The 27,612-nt window shown below is 41.3% G+C and overlaps 2 protein-coding genes across 4 annotated transcripts; both read right to left on the bottom strand.

The window, feature by feature from the left end:
• Positions 1-15,727: 15,727 nt before the first annotated feature.
• Positions 15,728-23,678, bottom strand: MAGEB1 (MAGE family member B1). Of its 3 annotated transcripts, XM_010334846.3 has the most exons (4): positions 23,607-23,678; positions 21,094-21,187; positions 20,059-20,138; positions 15,728-17,315 (listed from the first exon to the last, which is right to left on the bottom strand). In XM_010334846.3, exon 4 carries the CDS (start codon positions 17,253-17,255, stop codon positions 16,218-16,220), a length of 1,038 nt encoding a protein of 345 aa, XP_010333148.3. In that variant the 5' UTR covers positions 17,256-17,315; positions 20,059-20,138; positions 21,094-21,187; positions 23,607-23,678; the 3' UTR covers positions 15,728-16,217. The 3 variants fall into 3 exon arrangements, with proteins under 3 accessions (XP_010333148.3, XP_010333147.3, XP_003924122.3); XM_010334845.3 differs by lacking the exon at positions 20,059-20,138; XM_003924073.3 differs by lacking the exons at positions 20,059-20,138; positions 21,094-21,187; positions 23,607-23,678 and adding an exon at positions 20,462-20,512.
• MAGEB4 (MAGE family member B4) lies at positions 23,233-25,380 on the bottom strand. The gene has a single exon (XM_003924074.3). The coding sequence runs from the start codon at positions 25,242-25,244 to the stop codon at positions 24,204-24,206; it is 1,041 nt and encodes a 346-aa protein (XP_003924123.1). The 5' UTR covers positions 25,245-25,380; the 3' UTR covers positions 23,233-24,203.
• Positions 25,381-27,612: the final 2,232 nt, after the last annotated feature.

Raw genomic sequence — 27,612 nt, 5'->3', positions numbered from 1 at the left:
AATGGTTTGAAGTCCTACAAATGGTTAACTGCTATCTTTGGGTTGTAGGATTATGGGTAATTAGTTCAATTTATGTATTAAACTTAAAAAATTTCAAATGTGCTATGGTAGACAAATAGAACTTTTATTAAAAATAAGCTTCATAATTTCAAAACTGGATTGATCACCCAGAAGATCCCTAGTGATGGTGGTGAATGTTTGAGTAAAGAGGTAGAAAAGATGAATAGATGGAAATGTATTAAAGTGGTAGAAATTAGGTAGCTGATAGATCAATATAGACACTGATTTAATGTACCTTGGCCATCTGATTAAAAATAAACTTTAAAAAATGTGATGGAGTACTTCAGAGTAAATGAAGTAACACCCCATTTGTCTCAAGACTCTAGCCGGAACATCATAGTAAAGGAGATAATTAAGCAAGGCCTTGAGTATCCAGAGTCCCTATATCAAAAGAAATGCACTCTAACAATGCAGTCATTCAGGTCATCCACAGGAAACTCTTGATTTTATTTTTATATGCTTCTGAAAAATCTGGTTCTCTTGATTCATCCCTTGGCCATTTAGAAGCTGCCAATGTTTTGAAAAAAATTGCTAAAACTGTGAGCAGCATAAAGTTAGTTTAACAATAAGGGAGGAGACAAACTATACATAGCAGAAAATAAAATGAATAACTTCAAGATACTGAAGCTTGTCAATATCAGTCTTCAGCTCAATTAACCAGGATGGAAATGAAAGAGCTCTGAATAAGCAAAAGAGCAAACACACACACACACACACACACACACACACACACACAGAGCAAATATATATATTGCTCTCTTACACTACTATATATATATATATATATAGTTGCCAAGTCTGAAATACATAAATAAGGTAATCTGAAAGGCTGGAAACTCAGGCACGTGATAGTGTGACAGTTTCAAGTCTGAAATCTGCAGCAAAGGGCAAGCAGACTGGAAACTGAGGCAGGATTTCTATGTTGCAGTCTTGAAACTGAATTTCTTTCTTTGGAAAACTGCAGCTCTTGCTCTTTAGCACCTTTAACTGATTGGATGATGCACACCTAAACTATGGAGGGTGATCTGCTTTACTCAAAATCTAGTAATTTACTCAAAATCTAGTAATTTTAAGATGTTAATCACATCTTTAAAAAAAAAAAAAAACCTTCACAGCAATATCTTGACTAATGTTTGACCAAACAACTGGGGACGATAACTTAGTCAAGTTAACACATAATACTAACAGGTGGGAATGATAAGCAGGAATCCAGACTTGGAAATATGACGCTACCACTAAAAAGAATAAGGAATAAGGAAACAGGAGAAAGTAATTTGGGAAGAAAAGATGAGTTTATATTTCTTTACATTGAGCTTGAGATATCCATTAACCAATCATAGTTCGAACTGTGTTTAAAGCTTTGTCGGTAAATTAAGGCTTGGGGTAATAGATGTCAAAGTTAGAACCATATGGTTAGTAGTTGCAATTGCAGGAGTAGATGAAGTTGTCTAGGGATAGTCGTGCAGAGAAAGTATCAGTGGCCTAGATATGGTAACTTGAGGAACACCAATGTTTAACAGGTGAAATGAAGGAGAATTCTATTGAGGAGATGAACAAAAGCAGTCTGAGAAATAGAAAAGCCAAAGTGGGGTCTTGAAAACTGGCAGAGATGGTGTTATACTTATCAAATGTAGCTTCATAGCACTTCTTCTTAGGCACAAGGAGAACTTTTTCTCAGACGCCTTGCAGCTGATCAGTGACATATGACTTGTTCCAGCCAATGAAATGGGAAAGAAAATGATTAGTTTGGCTTAATCAGAGAAAAGCCCCTTAGAGACTTTCTGGCTTCTCGTCCCCACTTCAATGAGCAGGGAATTCACAGATGGAGCATCTGTCAACCCCAAATCTCTGAGTGGCAATGTGGAACAAACACTTATCACCCCTTTCTTTCCCATACGCACTGAACATGTAATGTTATAAATAAATAAACCTTTGTTATGGTAAGATCCTAACATTTCAGGATTAATTTCTCACTCTAGCATAACCCAGCCTATTCGTGACTAATACAGAAGCTAAAGCAATAAGCATGTTTAGCAAAAAAAAAAAAAAAAAAAAAAAAGGGAATAGTGAAAACAGTATTATATGTAGCACCATTTGAGAAAAGAGATCTTTCTATAGATTCTTGGATGTGGAATTCTTGTCCCAACAAGTCCAAACATTTTAGGAGCTTTCAATTATAAACGTCTGACAGATAATCTGCATTGTGTGTTGCTTTAGGTAGCAAGTGTGCTTATCAGATTAATAAAACGTAGAGTTAACTTGAACTGAAAATCAAACACCGCATGTTCTCAGGCAGGTGTTGAACAATGAGAACACATGGGCACAGGGAAGGGAGCACTACACACGGGTCTGCTGGGGGGAAATAGGGGAGGGACAGTTGGGGGGTGGGGAGGTGGGGAGTTGGGGAGAGATAGCATGGGGAGAAATGCCAGATATAGGTGATGGGAAGGCAGAAAATCACACTGCAACGTGTGTACCCATGCAAGTATCTTGCATGTTCTTCACATGTACCCCCAAACTTAAAATGCAATTTAAGAAAAATGAACATCACAACATACATCATGCATTTTGGTATATTATCCTTGTAGTTTGGCTTGAAATCTTGAACATATAAATGATGGTTGAATTATCTTGCTTTGGTTCTTCATTTATGTTCTGCATGGAGAGATTGGTCTTTTTTTTTTTTTTTTTTTTTGAAATGGAGTCTCTCAGGCTAGAGTGCAGTGGCACGATCTCGGCTCACCACAACCTCTGCCTCCCAGGTTCAAGCAATTCTCCTGCCTCAGTATTCCGCGTAGCTGGGACTACAGGCATGTGCTACCATGCCCAGCTAATTTTTGTATTTTTAGTAGAGATGGGGGTTTCACTATGTTGGCCAGGCTGGTCTCGAACTCTCACTTCATGATCGGCCGCCTCCACCTCCCAAAGTGCTGGGATTACAGACGTGAGCCACTGTGCCCTGCCTGAAACTGGTCTTAATATTTTCCTTTGAGTACAAGCAAACACCAATTTATAAAGATCTTTTCTTTTATACATTTAGCTATGAAGTTGGTTATTTAGAATTTCAGGTGCTCTCAATTGAAAAAAAAAAATGATAAAGGATGGTTAGTTTCCTAGGCCAGTCCCCAGAGCCTAAACCACAATGTGGCTGAACTAGAAAATATATTTTATCCCAGTACAAAGTTAAGATTTATGTTATCGTTTCTAGCCAATGAGAAATAAACTAAATGTCATTTTACATAGAGCACAACAATAGTCAAGCAGGAAAATGTTTCAGATATATATGTATTCTACTTGAAAAAGCATAATGCCAAGTTCCAAAAGCCACATCTAAAAAAATAAAGGAAGTCCAACTAGCCTAAATGCATGTATCTAACCACAAATTCTAAACATTTGTATAAATAAAAGTGAAATACCTTATGAGGCTAATAATTGTGAGAGAAAATATTCCATCTTGGAAAAATTAAGTTAAAAATCACTTAAAAACTATAAAAGTATACATGAAGACAATGCTTTGGTTATGTAGCACTTCCAACATATTCTAATTCGTCTTCCATATTACTCTCATAAGAGGTCATCAGAACGTTCTCAGATTTATTTAAAAACATATAGTAAGAGATATCCTTGGACACCAAACTATCCTTAAACCTCACTTAGTCCTAGATGTGGTCCAAGCTGAGTTTCTCAGCTCTTGATTGCTTAGCTATATACTCATGACAAAAATGCAAATGTCTCTCCATTAAAGCACTTCATTTATCCTACATAAACGGGAACTGAGAAATTAAGGCTAATTTATGTGATGCCCATAGTTTAACTTCAAAAATATTAACTTTTTTTTATTGACTTAATACTAATAGAACCCCTCCTATAGTGTCTTAGGAACTATTCCCTGTTAGGAACTATTCCCTGTCAGAACTTTATTATTTCTATACTGCTGCTTTTCTTTTAAGTATTAAGGTTCTCCATGGAGTCTCTTTTCTCTCTGTAGTAAAGGTCTATTAATTCTCAAAGTGCAAAATAAAAACTCAGCACAATGTTTTTGACAATAAAATGATAGTTAACATGTCATAAAATGCTTATCAACTTGTGGACACTGTTTCAAATGTTTTACATTTAAATCTCAAAGTAATTTAGTTAGGTACTATTATCCCAAATTTACAGATGAGAAAAGAGGCACAGAGAGGTTAAGTAATTTATCCAAGATCACATTGCTAGTAAATGGTAGAGCCTGGATTCAAACACTAGGTATCTGATTCCAGAATCTCATTAAGTACTGCATTTGCCTTTCTAGACAATGTGAGATAAATACTCTCCATGATATCTGTAGAAAACCGTGAACAATTAATGATTTATCTTCTAAGTTTGCTTTGTGTTAATCCGCCATTTTGGGAGAGAATGGTCTATGGATAATCTTATTTTTGTGCATTTTATAAGTAAAATATCAAGTGTTATGTAACTATTCTTTGAAAATTATCTCATTTTTTCTCATTTTAATGATTTTTCAAATGCATACAATTCAAATTTTCCATGCCTTTTAATATTTGTTTTAAAATATTAAATCTTTAAAAATATATTTAAGAATAATATATGCTCCCTGTGGAAAACAAGAACATAAAAAATCAATTTTTTTAATGACCACTAGTATCCCTTAAAGCACTTATTTCTTAACTTCTGCTGCCTAAAGACCAGCCACAAAACTCAGCATCTTAACACCATTGTTCTCATAGTCTATGGGTTAGCAGAAGTGGCTGTGCTTCACACTGTATGTTGACTGGGACCAAAGAACTGACTGGAATTTTTTCTAATGATGATGGCAAAAGTGTAAGAAAGCCTGGCTCAATGTAGAAGCAGCACATTTTAGGACCCTGCTTAAGTCACAACAATTGGCCAAAGCAAGTAACATGGACAAGCCCAAAGATGATAAGTGGGGAAGTATGATCTGCTCATGATGAGGCCATGACAAGAATAGAGATGTAGGGATGGGTAAAGAACTGGAACCAATAATTGACTCTATCATAGTGTATTCCGTTTGGTAAATAAAACTATCATCTATCTATCTATTGATGTAAGTGTATTTGTTTATACATGCAATCCAAATTTTCCCTTCTATCACCATCCTATCACTAGAAAATTCAGCCACATATACATCTAATTCCAAATTACAGTGACAGTTACATTTCCTGCCAAGGCAGAAATCATGGCCTTCTCAATGTGTCCCCTAGTTATTTCTGTCACCAAAAGAGTGATTTACATATTTCCACAGACATGCCTGTCACCAGCAGTTACCTGCCTGCCATGATTTTTCTTTTGGCCTTGGCTTTGGTTCACGCTTGGCTAGAATGAACATCATCATATACTAAGTTCTGTGTGTATCTCTGGATGTTAACTGAGGCTAAATTTCTAGAAGTGAAATTGCTTGGAAAAATGTTAAAGATCTTTTTAAAGCTCTTTATATATAGTAAAAGTCTCACTGTATCCTTTTACTAGTGTTAGATGCTATGATTTTTAAAATCTTCTCTATTTTACATGCAAGAAACAGTATTTTACTAACAAATAAGTGAAATTAACATTTAAAAATATTTATTGACCATTCATTGTTTTTATTCCTTGCTTTCTTAATTCATTTACATATAGTAAGTTGCCCATGTGTTGGACCTTGCAATTTATGATGTTATTTAAATACTTAGATTACATAGAATTAGAGTCAGAGGTAGGTCTTAGCAATCAGCCAAATCATCCAGCCTTCTGTGGTGTTGAGGCAGACCTAGAAAGAGGTCACTTATCTATTGACTTACTGTTTATTAGTGGTAGAAATGTCCTAATAATTATAAATAACATTGGCAACATTGTCTTCTCTTTCATTCTTTGAGAAAAAACTGACCCAAAATTTGCTGAACAACCAATATCTAGACCAGCACTGCCCAAATGAAATTTAATGCATGCTACATTTTTAATCCTGTGCTTTCTAAAAGTCACATTAAAAAAGGAGAAATGGGTAATAATAATTTTAATCATTTTTATTTATGCTAAAGATATATGAGGTTTTTAAAATATATTTTAGATATGTTTTATTATTTTATTTTGTATGAAATATTTGAAATCCAGAGTGTATATTTGTAGCACATTTCAGTTCAGAGGAGCCACATTTCAAGTGCTTAATAACCACGTGTGATTTTTGGCCACAGTATTGTATATCATAGATAGACCATATTTTCAAAATCTGAAGGAATCTCAGTAGGAAAAAAGGCTATGCATCAATTAAAATCATACACTTTTATAAAATACGTATTTTACAGAGACATGGAAAAGGCATATAGTGAGTACTCAGTATAGATTTTCTGAATAAATAATCCTCATGTGGAAATTAATTTGAGTCAAAAACTGCTTAACATATATTTTTCTTTTATACTACATCATGAGATGTGTCATTTGCTTATCAATTTTTAAAAATTGTTCAAAAACATCAGAAATTCTTAGATCATCCAAATTCCATTCCTCCTTGCACATTTGAATAGCTTGTATAGCTTGAATTCTTTTAAGAGAGAAGCCTTAGTTAGAAAGTACACACAAGTATTCAACTTTAAAAAGAAATAATTTTCTAACTATAGAATAAAAACTTATTTGCCCCAGTATGTTGTTATGTAGGATATTACTGAACAAAATAATTTTGGCAGGAAATTGGAGTGAAATTATACTTTTTACATTTTCGTTTTAGTTTTATCCCAAGGGCTTGACCAACAATTCAGCAAGGTAGAACAGGGTAAGGAAAAGAGCAAAATTAAAAGGGTACAAGACACAGTTGTTTCCTTCCACTTCTTGAACTTGACAAACATTTTATATATTGAGAAAAAGGGCTGATGGGAGAGGCCATTTGACCGGAAGTAAGTAAACATGGTAAGCCACTGAGCTCTTCTCTGACAAGTTCCTTCTGTAGCCACACCTTGGGAGCCTGAAGTAGTTAATTCAGTGTATGTGTCATAGGCAGTCTCCAATGTAGTGATGTTGACCTTCCTTCTGCTTGCCATCTGGTATGATGGATTAGACAGAGGCATATTGGAAATATAAAAACTGGAAGGAAATACACTATTGTAGTTTATGCAACAAGGGCCTGAACTGCTGACATGGCAATAGGGATTTTTTAAAAAGAACCTATTCAAGACAATCATTAAATTGAGTTGATAAATCTTTAGACTATCATTCTGAATTTACCTTCCCTTTGCCCAATACACATACTTCACTTATAAAGTTTAACCATGTACTTTATCTTATTAAAGGCATTGAGATATGCTGAAGAAAAAAAGTTAATCTCGGAAAACTTCTGCTTCCCACCAAGAGGGAGTAACAGGAACCAGTTTTACCCTCCTATTGAAAACAACAACTACAAGAAGAACAGAGAATATATGTTAAAAAAAAAAAAAGGTGGGGGGTTGCTTTTAAGATGTTGAACATCCTATAAGGAACCACAGCAATCTCTGGGAGATGGGAAACAAAAGAAACTAGCTCTACATTTTAACTCAAATTGCATGAGAAATATAAACCCACAGATCCAAGATGCTGAAAGAATCCCCAACACAAGAAACATGAAGAAAACCACACTAAGGCGCATTGTAATCAAATTGCCTAAACCTGGTGACAAAGAGAAACTCTTAAAAGTAAACAGATACTAATAAAAGGCACTTTATTTCCAGAGGAACAACGATAAAGATGGCAGCCGATTTCTCTTTGAAAACAATCTAAGCTAGAAGATATTAGTGCTAATACCTATCTTCTGGTGTCTTTTAGTAAAGTACTGAAAGAAACAAAATACCTGTTAACCTAGAATTCTATGTCCAGTGAATATATCTTTCAGAAACAAAGGTGAAATAAAGGATTTTTCAAAAATACAAAACCTGAGAGGATTCATCACCAGCAGGTATCCACTACAAAAAATATTAAAGCAAGACTTCCAGGAAGAAAAATGGCATCAGACAGAAATCTGGATCTATACAAAGGAATAAAGAACACTGGAAATGGTAACAAGATGCCATGTATATAAAATTTTGTCTTATATATATAAAAATATACATATATAACATATATATATAATGTCTTTTAAAGATGCTGTTTTAAAGTAAAAATAATAGCAATGCATGGTGGTGTTAACATATGTTGAAGAAGAGTGATAATAATAACAGCCCAAAGGGTGGGGAGTGAGAACAGAATTTGCTCTTGTTTCTTGTGTCTGAGTATTGAGTACCAATGGGGAGGGCCAGCTTTTTCCTCTTAGTACCAGAAGTCCTGGTGACAAGATGAGCTGATACACATACCAGGCATTAAAAAAAAAAAAAAAAAAAAAAGACAAAATGCATCATTGGAAGTGTGAATGCAGTGTAACTACAGATGATACTGTGAACCCCAAACAAATTATTCTTCTGTCCTTTGAAGCAGGAACTCATAGAAGAACCCCCCTGGCTTGTGATATTAAAGGGAATTTAGCTGCACATCTGTAATAGATTTGGTTGAGACTGAGCAATGTGAGCATCCGTCAAGGCCATTGTATGCCACATTGGGGAGCAGAAACGGCAGACGAAAGCAAAGCTAGCCAAGCACCCTGCACTTGCTGAGGGACTGCACACATGGACATGAACTGAGAAGACTTTTTTAAAAAAAGAGACATGGGTGACAAGAAATCCCACTGCCCTCTTAAATGCTAAAAAGATACTAGGTAAAGGGAATAGCAGAAGTCTCTTTCCCAAAGGAGAGTTTTAAACAAGGTTAGAAAGGGAGTAGAGACAGTGACTGGGGTCAGCACGAAGGCAAGGCCTGTGCAAATTACTAATGAGGGTGGTGGGTTGAAGAGAGGGGCAGCCAGTCCTTTGCTGAAAATATAAGAGATGAGTGGATAGGAGGATAGAATGTGCCTGTGTGTGTCCAGGTGGGGGAGGGGTGGACAATGAGGAGTTTGAAAACAAGAGATGGGATGGCAAGGTAAGCTAGGCATGCAGGGGTAGGTGGCCACACTCCTGCAGTGCTGGAGAGCTAAGCAGCAAAATTCGCATACGGTGTATTGGGTAGAATGGGATCCACACAGATAGATGCCGGTGCAGAAGCACAGTATATTTGCAAAGGAAGAGATTTTATAGAATATTGGTTACTATATGCAAAACACTTGATTTTACTTCAACCTATGGCCACACATGACCTCTTCTGACAGCCAAACCTGATCTTGCTGCTCTTCTGATAGTCAAATTCACATTTTCTATTTCTCATTGGGCATCACCTGGATAGCCATCAGAACATACCATCCACAGGGCCCACACTGACCTCATCTGCCAAACCCTTACTCACTTCTACTCCTAACTCAAATCACCACCAACTCTTCCTCTCCTTTATCCTTAAACTCAGCTAAGAGAAACAACTTCTACTTAGTTATGCCACCTTCAGTCATTAAAGACTGTCCCTCATCCTTCCCATAGTCTCTAACTTTCCGAAACTCAAATATGGCTCCTCCTCACCATCCTCACACCCACAGCCTGAATCAAGTGCCTTGACATTTCCTTTTATTTTGTTTACTTAAGGTTTCCCTCAGTATATGTTTAATGAATAAATAAATGAATCAACCCCAAAATTGAATGAATCACAGTACCAAAATGTGGAGCCTACCCCCGGTAGGGTCTTTTGCCTCCATGGAATCCATTATTGAGAGTGTGATTATAAATGTCTCCCTCCCAAACTTTAACATTCTCATCTTGGAGGTGGATATCCTGGCAACAGGATGGTATGTGATGCTTTCTGCATTGGATTCCACTCATCTCCATCAGCCACCATCATTTTAAAAAGGTAGTGTGCCATCTCCATCAGCTCACCATCCACTCTGCAAATGTCTACACCTTGGGCCAATGCTCTACTCTCCAGTATCTGGTGGCAACATAGGCCAGCAAATACATCCAGCAGGTACCTACCCTCTCATGTGCCAAGAACCCTGAGGCTATGGAAAGCAGTCAGAGCGGAGGGCATCATCTGGATTGTCTTAGGAGACGTGTCCACACCCAGGTTTTTATCTGTAGCATAACTTTCAGTACATAACATCAGTCTATCTCCTCTCCAATTTCCCCTTCCTTGCAGTTGCACACCCCCTTTCACTTCTACATTGATGCACCTGGCCTATCTCAACTGTTATCACATCACTAGTGAGTGTGGGTCATCATTCACTAACCCTACCTATTCATATAGCCCTAGCCTCAGTGTAGAGGATCCAGTGTCCACAGGGGAAGAAATACCTCCGTCAAATAGGCATGATGATAGCTATCAGCTCTGGCACTCTGGCAAGGGTGTATTGGGCCCTCGGGGTAGTCAAGACATAACTCTCAGAATCCATCACTAGAATTGCTGAGTGACACAGAGGAGCTAAATAGTAAGTAGGAGGGAATTCTAAGGGAGCGTGGGGCGTCCATCCAAATAAAACCTGATATAGGTTGGCAGAGGTTCTCTGCCATCGGGTGACCCAGGGAACCAGGCTGCCTCTTATCCTTTCACTCAATAGATCTGCCCACTCAGATCATCCTACAATTTCAGGCTGGTAACGATTATTGGAAGATTTCCCAAACCAGTTCGTGGAAGTAGTTCAGGCCCTCCATCAGATTCTCTGCCTTGTCTCCTTCCGCTGAGGATGCAAACCCCTGACTGCCAGCTCGCTTGGGCTCTGTGGACTTAGTTTATCATGTGGCCTCTCTCACAGACTCTGGAAGTTGCTCTCCCCTTGAATTCTCCAGATGCTTCTCACAAACTGAAGGAGCCTTGTCTGGAACCATTTCCTGACACCTGGTTATTTAGACCAAATCTTTTCCTCTCAAAGTAAAGGAAAGTGTTTCATCAACATTTCAGAATTTCAAGGCATGCCCAAAGGGATTCTGGTATTCAAGACATCACTGCAGAAATCTTCCTTTATAGGAGAAGGGAATTAGGTTAATTTTCTGCTCAACCGAATAAGAAAAAAGGAAACAAATTAAGATCACAATGAGATAATATTTTTGTCCCAAAGTTTAACCTAAATTTAAGATTGATGAAATAATATGCAAATGAGGGCACAGGGTGTCTACATACTTTAATTTGTGGTAATGTGAGTCAGTAGAGCATTTTTTGATGACATTTTAGCAATAATTATAAAATTTTGCCACCATCACACATTCTCTACACTAACCCTATTTCTGCTTTGCTATGTTTTTCCTATAAGAAACCATGATATTTACCCCAAAATTCATATTCAAAGGTATTAATTTTGGTTCTATTCATCATAACAATAAATGGGAAACAACTTAATGTGTCTATCGGAAGGAGAATGATTGTGACTCATGCAACTTTACAATTCTAGAAAGTAGCTTAAAAAGTGAGGTGGATCTATACCTGCTGTCATAAAAAGATTCTACATTCATTTCATTAAATGAAAAGAGCAAGGGGCACAACAATATATACACTGTTATATGTATGTTAAAAACTCAATATATTTTCATAGCACATCTATAAAAAAGCCTTGAGTCAGCTTTAAAATGACACACATCAGATTATTAATTGTGGTTACTTTCAAAAAAGGGGGCTGAATTTTGGAGGAATGTTGTGAGGGAGGAGACTATGATTTATTGGTATTAAATTTTTTTCCGACAAGAGTATGCATTCCACCATGTGAAATTACTATGTGAAATTCTGAAATGTTGATGAAACATTTTCCTTTACTTTGAGAGGAAAAGATTTGGTCCAAATAACCAGGTATCAGGAAATGGTTCCAGACAAGGCACCTTCAGTTTGTGAGGAGCATCTGGAGGATTCAGGGGGAGAGCTTTGTGATTAAATTATTTTTAATAGGCCTAACAATAGAAGAAGCAGTTGTGTATTACTCAACGTAACTGCTAACTGATGCAATAGAAAAAAAATCCCTGAAACATGAATGGGTTAACACAACAAATGTTTATTTCTTGTGCACATAAAAACTGATGTGGGTTGGCAGTGACCCAGAGAACCAGGTTATTTGCATACCCTGGTTTAGCCTGGAACCAGGCTATTTCCATACACAAGATCACATCTAATTTGGAAACTCCACACGTCAATGTGGGTTCTCCATGTTTGCTGCTCACTGGAAGAGAAAGCACAGAGGTGGCCGACTGGATCTCAGTGCCTTGGCTTAGAGGTGACAAACATGCTTTTACTCATATTTCAGTGGCAAGGGTTAGTGATATGACCCTTTTTAACTATGAGTAGACTGGGAATGTAGTCTCTCCATGAGCATGAGAAGGAGAGCAGGACATTATGTGGATAAACACTTGCCATCTCTCTCCTAAGCTGGTACATAATAGATGTTCAGTGAAGAGCAACTGTTACAATTGGTTAGGACAATAACACTTTTCATTTCTTAGAGGAGTTTCTAAGAAGGCCGAATTTGCCTTGAAATTTGCAACATTTTTCTAGTGTCTACTATGTGAAATTCTGAAATGTTGATGAAACATTTTCCTTCGAGAGGAAAAGATTTGGTCCAAATAACCAGGTGTCAGGAAATGGTTCCAGACAAAGCACCTTCAGTTTGTGAGGAGCATCTGGAGGATTCAGGGGGTGAGCTTTGTGATTAAATTATTTTTAATAGGCCTAACAATAGAAGTAGCAGTTGTGTATTACTCAGTGTAACTGCTAACTGATGCAACAGAAAAAAAAATGCCTGAAATACGAATGGATTAACACAACAAATGTTTATTTCTTGTGCACATAAAAACTGATGTGGGTTGGCAGTGACCCAGGGAACCACGCTATTTTCCATATCCTGGTTTAGCCTGGAACCAGGCTATTTCCATACACAAGATCACATCTAATTTGGAAAATCCACACGTTAATGTGGGTTCTCCATGTTTGCTGCTCACTGGAAGAGAAAGCACGGAGGTGGCCGACTGGATCTCAGTGCCTTGGCTTAGAGGTGACAAACATGCTTTTACTCTTATTTCAGTGGCAAGGGTTAGTGATATGACTCTTTTTAACTATGAGTAGACCGGGAATGTAGTCTCTCCACGAGCGTGGGAAGGAGAGCAGGACATTATGTGGGTAAATACTTGCCATCTCTCCCCTAAGCTGGTACATAATAGATGTTCAGTGAAGAGCAACTGTTGCAATTGGTTAGGACAATAACACTTTTCATTTCTTAGAGGAGTTTCTAAGAAGGCCGAATTTGCCTTGAAATTTGCAACATTTTTCTAGTGTCTACTATGTGACAGATGTTTTCAAGCACAAGGTCACATCTAATTTTCAAAATGACCCTGGAAATTTCTATGAGGAGGATTTGTCCTTTGTCAATCAATAGAACCTTTCTGCACAACTCTTTATAATAACCTGCATACTTTCAGTAGGTTGAGAATTTTATCCTACCTTTGGCGGATGATCAAATCATAGCTACCCACCACCTACTTAACGTGCCCAAACACTTGCCCAGGTACAATGAAGCACACTAAAAAACCACTACTTTCCTCTGGGGCAGATATAGATAAGAGTAAATTGAAGGATAGTATGTTTTTCTTTTTATTCAAAGTTGGCATGTCTGCTAAGGAACAATTTTCCATCTCTGAGAAGGACTCCAAGAAAGATTTTTAGGCATTCAGCCACAGTAGATGTTTGCTTACACAGTGATTTCCTCTGTCCTTCCTTATCTACCAGTTAAGAGGGAGGCTTTGGATGTTGACCACCTAGGTAAATTCACTCATTGGTGTATGTGTTCAGTGGCCAGTGTCAAATAAAACACTCTATTAAAATCCTACTGCAAATATCAGAGTGGTTTAAAAAAGCCTCTTCTCTAGCCTTAGGGTTATAAGCCAAGAAACAGTAGATTCTTTGCTAAATCAGACTCTTCTCAGCAGTAGATTTAAAAACACTTTGACAGTGTGGTGGAAGCACTCAGAAATATGAAGAGGTGTCTAGGCTTCACTGTTGGAAGTGAACAATTACACAAAAGGGGCTGTTGCTGTCAAAGGGCATCTGTGGTGAGGGGTGGGACCTCCAAGTGGTTGGAACCCTCCATGTCAGGGAAAATGCAGGTGAGTCTGAGCTGTCTGTTTCTCTGGAGCAGGCACAGTCTCCAGAGAAAGAGGCAGTGAAACTGACCAACAGGTCAGTTCCAGTTTGGACAGTGGGGTACAGTGGTGATGACGCCGGGGAAGGGCACAGTAATGTGGGAAAGTGCTGGACTAGACTTATGTGCTGGGCCCAGAGCAGAGTCAGCTCTAGAGGAACCTCGGGGCTAGAGGTGGGAGGACCCCAGGCCAATGAACCCCACAGACAATCCAAAACTTTTTCATTTTCACCTTCCTTCCACTAATAGGCCTGTTTTTAGTACTTTGGTCACAGGGCACTTGTTATCATTTGAGAGATATTGTGGAACAGTGAGATTTAAGAGACAGTTTGGTCTCAGATTGCAGTAAGTAGAACAGTGTGGGCCCTAGAAACATTTAGACCAGGGGTTTTGTCCCAGCTCTGTCACTCACCAGCCATGTGAACTTGAGAATGTTGCAAATTTTTCATCTACTAAGTTTGGTAAGTCCTATCTTGTAGGATTTTTAGAAGACACATAATGTATGTAAGGCATCAGGCAAAGTGACTGGCAAATATTGGGTCTTTAATGAATGGCAGTTATTACTATGATTCTATTCACACAAGAGACTACTCTTGTCTCTGGGAAAGTTTTGTTTTGTGCAGGAATTGTCAGAGAACATGCAGTACTCTAAAAAACAATCACCAAATGAGCCAAAATGCTGCTAAGCAAGTAACGTTATGTAAATTCTCCCCATGAGAGAATGTTGTTTTATATGGAAGCAGGGACTTCATCAGAATTCAACTCAAAGCTTATAGAGTTTATGTCAGGGACCAACTCCCTGCCCTCTGATATTCCTTTCCTACAAAAACGTTCTTATTTTTACTTATCTCATCACCGATGAGATATAGCCCGACCTTGTAGTTTTGCCAAATTATACACAAGAAGACCTAATAAATAAAGTAGGCTTTGGCTGCACAAGCTTAGGGGAAACAGTGTTAGCTTAGTGGCTTCTTGGCATCTCACCTCAAGAAAGTGTAACTCTTATTTCTCAAACACTCTCCAGATACAATGTGCGTAAAACAACTAATTTGTGTACTGTGTTTGACTGCCCTGGGACAAGAGCACTGTATTCTTCCACTCCTACCCCAGACACAGGATCTATCTGCTTTCCCCACAATCCCAAAATAACTGTTAAGGACAGTTTCCCTTTCCAGACTTAGTCTCTCAATTCTAAGGCTCACGATCTGAGGATTTTGCACCTTCTTATGATTATCACAACCTCACCCAGTTCACCATGCAGCGAACTTAAAATGACCTCCCAACGAGGGACTTGCATTGTCCCATACCACAAAGTGCCTTGGCTAAGGAAATTTACACTTGACTGCTCTTATCTGAACCTTCTCCCACCATCCTCACTTCTTTATCTATTTTTGTATGCATGCTTTTTTATGTAAAAAAATCTGTACATGTAGAGTGTATCTCACCACCTTCCTTAAATAACTGTCCTTAAGATTAAAAATCTGTGTGCAGGGGAAGGGTCGTCTTTAAACAATCATTACTATCACAGAGCCTTACTAAGAGCAGATGCTCAATTTACGATGAGAATAAATGAGCCACTGAACAAGGAACATAATTATTACTATTTATTTGCATTCTTGAAAAGCTTAAAGGCAACCAGGTGTGTATCTTTGGATTTTACAAAAGCAAAAGTGAATGCAGAAAACAATTGATACGCTTTGTTTACTCTTCCTCTATTTTACGACTCCAATTATGTTGTGTGAGGTTCTCTCACACATTTCTGAGAAAATCTATTCTAACGCTATGCTTTCTTCTTCCCAAAAAAAGATTCAAGAATTTCAAAAACGTCTTACAGAATAGCAAAACTCTTATGCTTAAATCTGGCAACACCAATAAATGTGTAATCCACATCATTCATAGACATAGATTCCAACTCGAAATAAACATGCTATTTAAAGAACAACACTTGAAAGACACTAATGTTTAACAGGAACACAAAGAAGCTATGTATCATGATCTCTCTAGCTCTATCTTGGCTTCTCACTACTTTAAAAGGTTGGCATCTTGCCTCAAAAACAAAGTGAACAATCTGCCTTAGTTTTCACATGTGGTGGGAGGGCCTGCTGAATCTGGCTCTAGAACGCGCAGCAGTGCGACGCCTGGCTGCAACACGGGATCGAATTCGGGCTCTCTCTTCCTCATCTCTCAAAGCCTCTTCAAAATGGAATGGTAAGGCACGGGGGGTGGTACCATTCACCCTGGCCAAAAACTCGAGAACTTTCATCTTGCTGGTTTCAGCATAGGCTCTTGGACCCCACAGGAATTGATAGCATGGGGGATCACTGTTGGGCACCTGATTATACTCCAGATACCCTTCCTGCACCAGATCTTGGGTGATGAGCTTCCGGGGTTCCCCATAGATTGGGTGCTCCTCTCCATCATAGGCTCCCAATGTATTCATGAATTTCCAGATCTCTTCCTCAGTGGCAGCGTTGCCATTTAAGAAGATCACACCCAGGAGAGGCATCAGAAGCCCGTTCCTGGGAAATTCCCAATCACCACTCAGGTTTCCATCATTGGTGAGGTCTAGCTTGCTGGTCAGGGTGTAGGTGTGGCCACGGGGGTTGTCTTCCTTCAAATCAAGGCCAAAGACCAGCTCCAAGCGGTCAGAGGCTCTCTTGAGGATCTCAGAGAAGTGATCCTTGTACTTTTCATCAACAAACTTCAGCATGACTGCCTTCGTAATGCGCTCTTTCTTTTTATACTTCTCTAGCAGGAAGTGCATCAGCAATCCTGCCTCCCTCGTTATAGGATCTTGGACTGCGCTCCCAGTGGATGCTGAGGCCCGGGAGGAACTTGCGGTTTCCTCACCTTGGCTCTTGGCACCTTCATCAGATTTGGTGCATGACATAGCTGCTGCAGCAGCAGCAGTGGTGGTGGGTAGGGCTCCCTGAGGCTTCTGGGGAATGCCAGCAGCAGGGGAGCTAGTGGGAGTATCCCCTAAATCAGGAGAGGAGGAGGAGGGGCACTCCTCCTCCTCTGCTGCAGTGGCCTGAGCGGCCTGGAGATCCTGGGTCTCCTCTCGTGCCTTGCGGCGTTTCTCACGAGCACGGAGCTTACTCTTTTGACCCCGAGGCATGATGGCTGTTGTGAGGCACAACAGGCAGGAGTGTGGGCAGAAGGGCAGGAAATGTGGGACCTGGAGAAGAGAATGAGACCCTGTGAGCACTTGCAGCAGGGACGTACTGTCTTCGCTTTTAGAGAGCCACCTCTACTGGTTTCCCTGAGAGCACTGCTCTAGGAACTCGCTAGGATCTTGTTGCCAATCCTGCCTGGGGCTGACTGGGTGACAGCAGAGGCTGGCAGCGTAGACTCCCTCTGTGTTCAAGGGCCCTCTCAGTTCCTATACAGTATCTTCATATCTACTCTTGGAAGGGCCTGGGACTGCCTTCTCGTGCTGCTCTGAAGCTGACACTTCTAAGTTCCCTGGAATCCACCAAAGACAAATGAGGCACTGCCTCAGCCCACCACCGTCCCTGCTGGGGGCTAGAAGGGGTGGCACTGTTGACAGTTCTGTGGGACCCTCTCTGTCCTGGGGTAGCTGGACCTCAATCTTCATTCAGAGTCCTCATCTCATCTGAAGCTAAGGTCTGAGAACCTCTCTTCTGCTGACTGGTGCTGCATCTTCAGAACTAAGCTCTCACCTCCCTTAGACCTGATGCAGAGAAATAAAAAGTCTCAGCCTGACAACTCTGGGCCAGGGCCTTTGAGAGCTAAGCGCGTGGACAGGGCTATTATCGTTGTTTTTCTTCTATTTGAAGTATGGGTTGGGAGCTTGGGGGAATGAATGGTACCTTCATTCCACACCCATGGCCCATACTTTGACTCCCAGAAGGGCCTATGGCTCTGTTCTCTCTACACCTGAGGACATTGACTCATAGTAAGGCCTACATCTGACTGAGACCCAGGAGAGGAAATGAGGGTGGCTGTGTCTGGCCACACTGCCCATATTCTCCAGAGGCTGAAAGCTGTGGCTGGCAAGCTGAAGCCCTGTGATGTGTAGCCCCACTTACGGTCCTCACTCAAGGTCTCCAGTTTGACTCTTGGGAAGGCCTAAAGTGCCTCCCACTCCTCCTGCTAACCCATCTGATTAAGACCCTCATTTCTCTGTTAATCCTGAAGAGGAATTGAGGGGCACTTCTGACATTTATGCTTGGGGCTTCCTAGGGCTGACATAAAGAAGGACTCTGAGAGATCCCCACTGATGAGGTGGGAGTTCCCTCAAGTCCTCTCTCTGAGTCTTGGCACAACCTGGAGATTCTCCCTCTGGTGACCTGACACCCCTTGCATCAGATTAAGATTTTCATTTCCTCATAATCCCAAGATGAAAGAAAGCATGAGTCACATCCAGTCACCCTGTACTCTATGGGGCTCCAGTGTTCTGGGGTGGTTGTTCCCTTTAGTCTTCACTCGGGCAGAATCTGAGCTCCTCTCTAAGCCCACTTGATTCTTCCAGCCTCATTCAAATGTGTTCACCTCTCGGAGTACCCAGGGCTAGACTTGAGAGGATGACATATCTGGCTACTTCTGCCTGGGGTTTCCCAGGGCTGAGAGGGGGTGGAACTTTGTGAAGCCCCACTTTCTGGATCAGTGCTCATCTTATTCCTCCCTCAGTGTCTTCTGTCTCGATATAATGCCTATCCAGTAATACAAACCACCCCCCCGCCAACTCCCCGAGGAAAAAGTGAAATTTTTCTCATCTGGCTACAAATGCCCATTGTCTCCCAAGACTGAAAATCAGGAAGGAATTGTTTCTTTCACTGTTATGGTTTGAGTGGTTCCCCCAATTCTCAGGGTCTTCTTGACTCCTGGAATTATCTGGGAATCCTCTAGTTGCTAGCATAAAGCTGCCCCCTTTGATGAAGTTCCTCACTTCCCTGAGATGCTCTAGGAAGAAGTGAGTGAGACTCATCATGTCACCATACCTGGATCTCCTAGGTCTCATAGTGGGGATAGTGCTCTAAGTGGGTTACTTCTTTCTTGGAGGGGTCCCCGCATACTTTCTCAGTATCACCATCTATTAGGAACTGGGCCTCCTCCCTGTCCTAAAGAAGGGCTTTCACGTTAAACCAAAGCCATGATGTACCTGAAAGAGCCCCTGAAGGAAACGAGAATGTCAACTTGAGAGCTCTAACCCTGGCTTTTCAGGAATGAACGGCCGAGGTAAGACTTCGTGTGCTCCCACCTGTTCTGGACTAGGTGGTGACCTCAGTCCTCATACAGAATTTATACCTTGACACCTGTCACAGCGTATGACTCCTATCCCTCCACTGAACTGGGGCAGCGAGGCCTTAAAGCAAGGTCCTCCTCTCCCTAAGCCTCTGAAGGCAGAACAGGGAGTACTTGAGCTTACCAGCTCTGGCCTGGGACTCCCAGGGACAGCGTCAGGTGTGGCTCTCTCCCTTGTGTATTAAGTAGCCCCCAGTTCCTCACTCAGGATCTCCACCTCCACTCGCCACGCCTTCGGGGACTCCACCCATCACATGGTCCTGAGACTATGCCCCGTAGACAAAGGTCCTCATATTCCTTGGACCTAAGTTCACAGTCATAGCGAGCCACATCCCGCCAAGGCTGACTGGGGCCTGTGCGTGCCGACAGCAGGGGCGGGACTCTTGGCCCCACTGTTCTGGAGTCTTCGATTCCCTCAGTCGTCACACAGGACTTTGTCCATGACTCCTAGTAGGGTTTAAGACTGTTCCCACCATAGACCTGAGTCTATATGCCTTACACCAAAGCTCTCATCTCCCTGAGTCATCGAAGACATGGTTGCTACCCATCTGGTTACCTGAGGCCTCCCAGGACCAAACGCAAAAGCGGAACTTAATGGGGCCCTATTTGCTACGGGTGAAGGTGTCTCTTCAACTTACACTCAGGGTCCTCACCTTGACTCCCAACCAGTCCTGAGAATTCACCGTCGGCCTACCAGACGCTGCGCCCCTTAATCGGTGACTCGCCTCCTCGCCTTCAAAGCGAAAGTGGTAAGTCACATCCGCCCGGGGCCGCCCCGTCTGCGTCACATCCGGCTGGGGTCCCCCCCGCCCCCCCGCCCGCCTTCAAAGCGGAAGTGAAGATGGAGGATGAGCAACATCAGCTTGGCTCCTTGCCCTCACAGTGGAAGTGAGGATGAACCATATCTGCTGGAGTCCTCGCCTTCAAAGCGGAAGTCAGGATGAGCCACATTCGGCAGCCTGGGGCCTTTGAAGGGTGACGGCAGGAGCATGATGCTATGGGAGAGGTCACTGTTCTAGTGTCCCTAATCCCTACGTACCCACTAGGAGTCCTTACCTTAGTATCTAGCAGCCTGGGAAGACTCCGCCTGCTGACCCAATTCCGCCAACCTCCAAACAATACCCCAACCTCCCTCAAACCCACGGTGGAAATCTGAGCGTGCCACACAGGCCACCCCTGCCTGGGCCACACAGGCCTGACAGCAGTGGCAGGAAGAACTCTGTGAACCTCTCTTTTGGGGAGAGGTCTTCTCATCAGCACTTCGAGTCCTCACTAGGACTCCCGCTCAGGTTTCCTCTCCAGGCAGAACTAGAATGACTCCCTTCAGGGCCCGATGCTCTCCTCCCTGAGACCTTCCAGGCGGAAATGAGAGGTACCTTAGGCAGATAGCTCTGTCTGTTGCTTCAAAACGGGATGAAATCTGTGGGGTCTTGTCTGCTGGTGGAGTCCCCTCATAACACTTAAGAGTCCTACAGTGATTCTTGTTAGAGTCTCAGACTCTTCCCTCTGTGAAACTGATGCTGACCCAAATACACGTAACCAGTCACCTCCCTGAGACTTTCCAGGCAGAAATCAACCTGCCATTCCCACCCGGGGCTTTCTGTGAGACCTCTTCTTATGGAGTGGGTGCAACCCTTAGTCCACATTCAGGCCCTCACCTTGACAAGTGAGCAAACCTGTAACTCCACCCTTTATTTACCTGAACCTGCTCCTCTCACGTCAAGGTCCTGAGAATTTCGAGTTGGAATTCTGGACGATCCTCATATGATCATAGTTTGCAACCTGCAAGAACAGATAGTAAGGACAGGCCTCAATAGAACTCCACAGTTTTGCTCCTCGCCTTTGTATGTATCAGAACCTGGGACTCCTCTATTTACTGAACTGAGGTCCTCCTAAAGGGTCTGGATGAAACCTTACATTTTGGAGTGGTTTTCTCCCCACTATTCATTCATGAGGATTCTCATGTTGGCTCCTGTCTCTTGATCAAAGTCTTCCAGGGAAATGTCACATCCCTGCAAAAATTTGATCAATTTCCTCTTTGCAAAGCTTGCAGAGAAGAGGTCCCTGTCTCAGAAGTGATGTGACATTGGGAAACTGAAACAGAAGGTGGATAGCCTAGGACAGATGTTGTGCTCTCAGGGGGAAAAATATGGCGATCTGTTCCTTCACTTTACCAACCAAAGGGTAGTTCTAAAAGACTTACTTTCTACAGAAAAGGGTGAAGCCAGATGATTTTGCAATCCTTTGATCTTTTGAAGCTATCTGATTTTGCTTCTGTTGATGATCATATTGTCACCGAGTATTATTTCTTTCTGTCTTTGACTCACATGTGTCAATTATTTTGGTATTATTCTTGCTCTGGTTTTGTATTCCAGTCCAGTGTTTGGAGCATAGAGACCTCTTCTTTCTTACCTGAGATACACTTTGGGTTAGCAGAAGAAAATGAATTAAGCAACTTGTGGTAAGCTTCAGTTTGGGAGGAGTGGAACAGTGTGGGCTCTAGAGGAATTCAGATCAGCAGTCTATTTCCAGCCCTATCACTTTACTAGCTGTATGAACTTGGGCACATTACCAAACTCTATGAGCCTTAGGCTCTGCATCTGTGAAATGGGCTTGATAAGCCTTGTGATGTAGGACTGGTGGAATGTGATTAACATGTGCAAAGCCCTGGAGTGCATTGAGACTTTAAACAATGCTTATTACTATGATTATTTCAACTAAAGAAGAAATCATCCACCCTACTGATTTTTTTTTTTTTAAGCCCAAGTGGTAACAAAGAATACACAGCATTCTAAGACGTGGAACTACAAATCAGCCCAAAATGCAGCTTACAAAGAAACTCTATAAGTATCTTTTCCATATTGAATCATAGTTTGAGTGTGGAGTTGTCTTTCTCAGCTGAAAGCAACTCAAACCTTCTAGGGTTTGCTTCAAAGACCAACTCTAGCCTTTCATACAAAAACCTCTTATATTCATTTATTTTACCATCACCAAAAATCTAGATCTCCCTTAAAATTTCCAAAACACATGAAAGAAAAGAAAAATGAATGCCCTTTTAATGGAATGGATTCTGGTTCCCCAGCTGATGGCAGAGTATTAGCCCAGTGGCGTATGAGTTTCCAGTCTTAAAGGAGTATCACCTTTATTAGAAACACCCTGGGGACTATGTGCATAAAACACCTAATTTGTGTACTGGATTCACTTGCACTGGGACAAGAGCACAGGCCATTTTCTATCCCTGCCCCAGGCAAAGATTCCCTCTGGTTTTTCTACAATCCCAAAGTAACTGTTAAGGGCAATTTTTCATTCCAGTCTCTAACTCTCAACTCTGAGATCCATCATCTGAGTGTGTGACCCCTGCTCGGTGCACTCCATCTACTCACTATGCAGCAACATAAAATTACCTCTTACTGCAGTATGTTCAGTTTCCCAGAGTCTCAATTATCTTGCTTAGGACATTTACACTAGATTCTTCCACTGGAAACACCCCACCTTATACCCTCTTTTCAACTGTCTTTAGGTCTTAGAGACTATCTCATCACCTTCATTATGTGATAGCTGCTGGTGAATTCTAAAATTCTATGGGCAGGGTTTTATTTATTTATTTATTTATTTGCTTATCCAGTACTAGCTAGGAGCCCTCCAAACAACAGCTGCTCAATTAATATTTTGACAATTAAAGTGCAAGTGAGCAGGAAGTCAAATGTATTGCTATTTAATTTCTCCCGCATTCCTGAAAAAGCTAACCCAATCCAGATACATATACTTCAGTTTTACAAAGAAAGACTAAAAGGAATAAAACAAAGCAAGAATTGACCACATTTTACTTTTTTTCTCTATTTCATGATCCCACCAACTTTATTGCTAGGTAATTTCCTTTTCACAAATTCCATATTCCAATGTCATATTCTCTTGTTCTAGATCACAGAAAACGATTTAAAGATCTTAAATTCTTTTACATAATGCAAAAGTTCTTCTTCAACCCGACATATTTTAATAAATGAGCGATTCATACCATTCATAAACTTAGATTCTGCAACTAAATAATTCTGCAATTAAAAGAACACTGAAAAACAGGAAAATGAAAAGATAAATTATTTTACATACAAATATATGATACATGGTGTTCCCACCAACTCCTCTTTGGCCCTCCATTAATTAGAAAGTTAATATTTTCTTTAATTAAAAGTAAAGAATATACCTCAGACTTCACAAGGAGTGGGAGACACTTCTGGACATCACACTGGAACATGCCAGGCCCAGTTGCAACACTGTCTGCCTCATGTCTCAAAGTCTTCTCTTAATAGAGGGAAGACAATGGGGACACTGTCATTGACCTTGGCCCAAGCCGCCACATTCTTGAATAATCTAAGCAAACCAGGTATGTAACTTTTAAATTTATGAACAACAAAAGACTGAATGGAGTAAGATAAACCAAAAATAAACCAACTTTTGCTTTTCTTCTCTTTCTGTCTTCAGATTCTACCTATTTTACTGTGGGGTTATTTTAAGTTTCTAAAGATAACCTTATTCCAATGCCATGTTATTTTGCTCTGTATCACAAAAACGATTTTCAGATTTTCTATTTGTATTTCAAAAACCAAACTCTTATTACTAAACCAACCTGATAAACAGCAATAAATGTGTGATGCATGCCGTTTCTAAGCTTATATTCTGCATCTAAATAAACCTACTTTAAGAAGCATCACAGGAAAGTTCAACAAAGTTATTCATGCAGCACAGGAACATAGAAGGCAGCAGGTCTTTCAACCACAGATTGAACAATTTGCCTTAGATCTCACATGGGGTGGGAAGAGCTGCTGGATGTGTCCCTTGAATGCTCACTAGTCATGGCAGTAGTGCCACGCCTGGCTGCAACTCTGGGCCCGGCTCTGGCTCTCTCTTGTTCATCTCTCAAAGCCTCTTCATAAAGGAGTGGGAAGTTACTGGGGGTGGTATCATTCACCTTGGCCAAAAACTCGAGGACTTTCATCTTGCTGGTTTCAGCACAGGCTCTTGGACCCCACAGGAATTGATAGCGTGGGGGATCACTGTTGGGCACCTGCTTGTACTCCAGATATCCTTCCTGCACCAGATCTTGGTAGATAAGCTTTCGGGGTTCCCCAAAGATGATATGCCTCTTACCATCATAGATCCCCAAAACATTCAGGAATTCCCAGATTTCCTCTTCACTGGCACGGTTGCGATTTAAGAAGATCACACTCAGTAGAGGCATCAGAAGCCCATTCCTCGGAAATTTCCAGGAACTGCTCTCATTTCCATCGTTGGTGGGATTTAGCAAGCTGACGAGGGTGTAGGAGTGACTGGTCGGGTTGACTTCCTTCAAGGAAAGGCCAAAGACCAGCTCCATGCGCTGAGAGGCTCTTCTGAGGATCTCAGGGAAATGCTCCTTGTACTTTTTGCTGATGATCTTCAGCATTTCTGCCTTTGTAGTGAGCTCTTTCATTTTATACTTGTACAGCAGGAACTGCACCACCATCTGCGTCTTCCTGGTTATAGGATCTTTGATTGAGCTCTCAGTGGATGTTGAGGCCTGGGAAGAACTTGCCTTTTCCTCACCTTGGCTCTTGTCACTTTCATCAGATCCAGTGCATGACATAGCTGCAGCACCAGTGGTGGGTAGTGCTCTCTGAGGCTCCTGCGGAATGCCAGCAGCAGGGGAGCTGGAGGGAATATCCCCCAAAACAGATGAGGAAGAAGAATGAGACTCTTCTTTCTCTGCTGCAGTGGCCTGAGCAATCTTGATATCCTGGTTCTGACCACGGGCCCGCTGGCGTTTCTCACGGGCACGGAGCTTGCTCTTCTGGCCTCGAGGCATGATGGCTGTGGGTAGGCACAGCAGGCAGGAGTGTAGGCGGAAGGGCAGGTGATGTGGTGCCTGGAGAAGAGAGATTGAAATCCTGAGAACACCTTTAGCAGGCAGATACTACCTTGGCTTTTCAGAAGCCGTCTCTGCAGGATTCCTTGAGAACACTGTTCTAAGTATTCACTGGGCTATTGTTCTTAGTCATTCCGTCCCTTGAGAACTCAGCTGAGGAGGTTACAATGTGCCTTAGGCTGCAGCTTGCCAACCCTGCCGGGGGCTGACTAGGTTCTCTGTGTTCTGGCTTGGAAAGGATCCACTCTGATTACCTTTAGAATTATCATGTCAGCTCTTGGCAGGGCCTCAGCCTCCTTCTATTGGTGTTGTGAAGTTGAGTCTTTAAGTTTTTATGGGACCCAGATGAGGGAAATATAGGGGCACCTCAACCCATCACCCCTGCTTTGAAACATTTTGTGTTCTCTGTCCTTGGAGCCTCAGGTCCCAAGTTTGCACTCAGCTTCCTCATCTGGATTCTATGCAGGGTTGTGAACTGTCTCTTCTGTTGACTGATAACAGCGACTTCAGACCAAGAATTTCACCTTTTCTAGTTCTGATGTAAAATGTGAGGGCATCTATGAAGAAAAATTGATAATCTGGGCTTCACTAAATTACAACTTCTGCTCTGCTAAAGATACCACAAAGAATAAGATAACTCCCAGATTGGGAAAAATTTATTTTCAAAAGACACATCTGATAAAGGACTGTTAACCAAAACATACAAAAAAGTCTTAAAACTGAACAATAAGAACTGACCAACTCTATTAAAATGGGTAAAAGATATAAACAAGCATCTCAACAAATAATATATGCAGAAGGTAAATATGTACATGAAATGATGCACAACATAGGGACTTGCAAATTAAAGTAATGTGAAACCACTCCATACCTATAAGAATGGTCAAAATCAAAAACACTGAAAACCCCAATACTGACGAGGATGTGGAGCGCAATAGGAGCACACTGTCATTGCTGGTGGACATGCAAAATGGTACAGCCACTTTGGAATACAGTTTATAAATTTCTTACAAAACTATGCAGAGTCTTATCATATGATCTAGTAACTGCACTCCTTGTTATTTAGCCAAATGAGTTGAAACGTATGTTCACAAAATAACCTGCACACAAACATTTATAGTAGCTTTATTTATAATTGCCCAAACTGGAAAGCAGCCAAGATGCCCTTCAGAAGGAGAGTGGATAAATTAACAGAATAAAATATTATTCAGTGTTAAAAGGGAATGAACTATCAAGCCACAAAGAAACACGGAGGAAACTTAAATACATATTACAAAGTGAAAGAAGCCAATTTGAAAAGGCAACACAATGCATAATTCCATCTATACGACAGTCTAGAAAAGGCAAAAGTAAGGAAACAGTACAAAGTTGAGTGGTTTCCAAGGGTTGGGAAGAGTGAGAGAAAAGTAGATGAGGCACAGAGAACTTTTAAGGCAGTAAAGCAATTCTGTCTTAAATTGATAATACAATAATGATGGGTGATAATGATGTGTCAATGTATGCTCAATTGTAACAACTGTATTACCCTGGGTTGGGAGGTTGATATGAGGGAGGCTGTGCCTGGGAGGACAGGATGCCTATGGAACTCTCTGTGCTTTCTGCTCAGTTTTGCTGTGAACGTAAAACTATTCTGAAAAAAGAAGGTCAAGTATAAGAAAAAAAAAAAAAAAAGTGGTGAAGCCTGGGCCTCACATGTTGCCCTGGCAGTTTACGATTTCTGCAGGGGGCCAGACTCTGTTGTCCTCTCTATTTAGAGGTAAGCAGTCCCCTCAGTTCTCAGTTGGTTTCCTTTATTTGGTTCCTATAAGATCCTGGGGCTCCCTTCCTTTTTGACCTCAAGACCTCTCCATTGAAAAGGCCTGCACCTCCCTGAGATCCGATAGGAGGAAGAGAGGGTGGCCTTATCTGGCTATAAGTGACTATGGTCTCCCATAGAGTGGCAGCTGTGGTAGACAGGTTGAGGTCTTATGGTGGATTATCCTACTCAGGTTCCAACTCAGGATCCTAAATCTGACTCGCAGGAAGACTTAATATTCCTCCCCCTGCTGAGCTGGGACTGCCCACCTCAGAACAAGATTTTTGCTTCTCTGTTACTACTGATGATATGAGGGTGCCTCTGTCTGACATTCATGCCTGAATCTCTCAGAGATGACAATAGGGAGGATTGGGTCTACACTGATAGGGGTTTGGTGGTTCCTGCACCCTTCAGGGTACTCACTTTACTTCTGGCACACCTTAGTAATCTTATCTCTATGGACCTGAGTCAGCCAGCCTGAGATAATAATCTTTACCTTCTTAAGACCTCCGG

This window comes from Saimiri boliviensis, chromosome X (assembly GCF_048565385.1).
Source record: "Saimiri boliviensis isolate mSaiBol1 chromosome X, mSaiBol1.pri, whole genome shotgun sequence".
Lineage (NCBI taxonomy): Eukaryota > Metazoa > Chordata > Mammalia > Primates > Cebidae > Saimiri > Saimiri boliviensis.
This window is presented reverse-complemented; position numbering and strand designations above follow the sequence as displayed.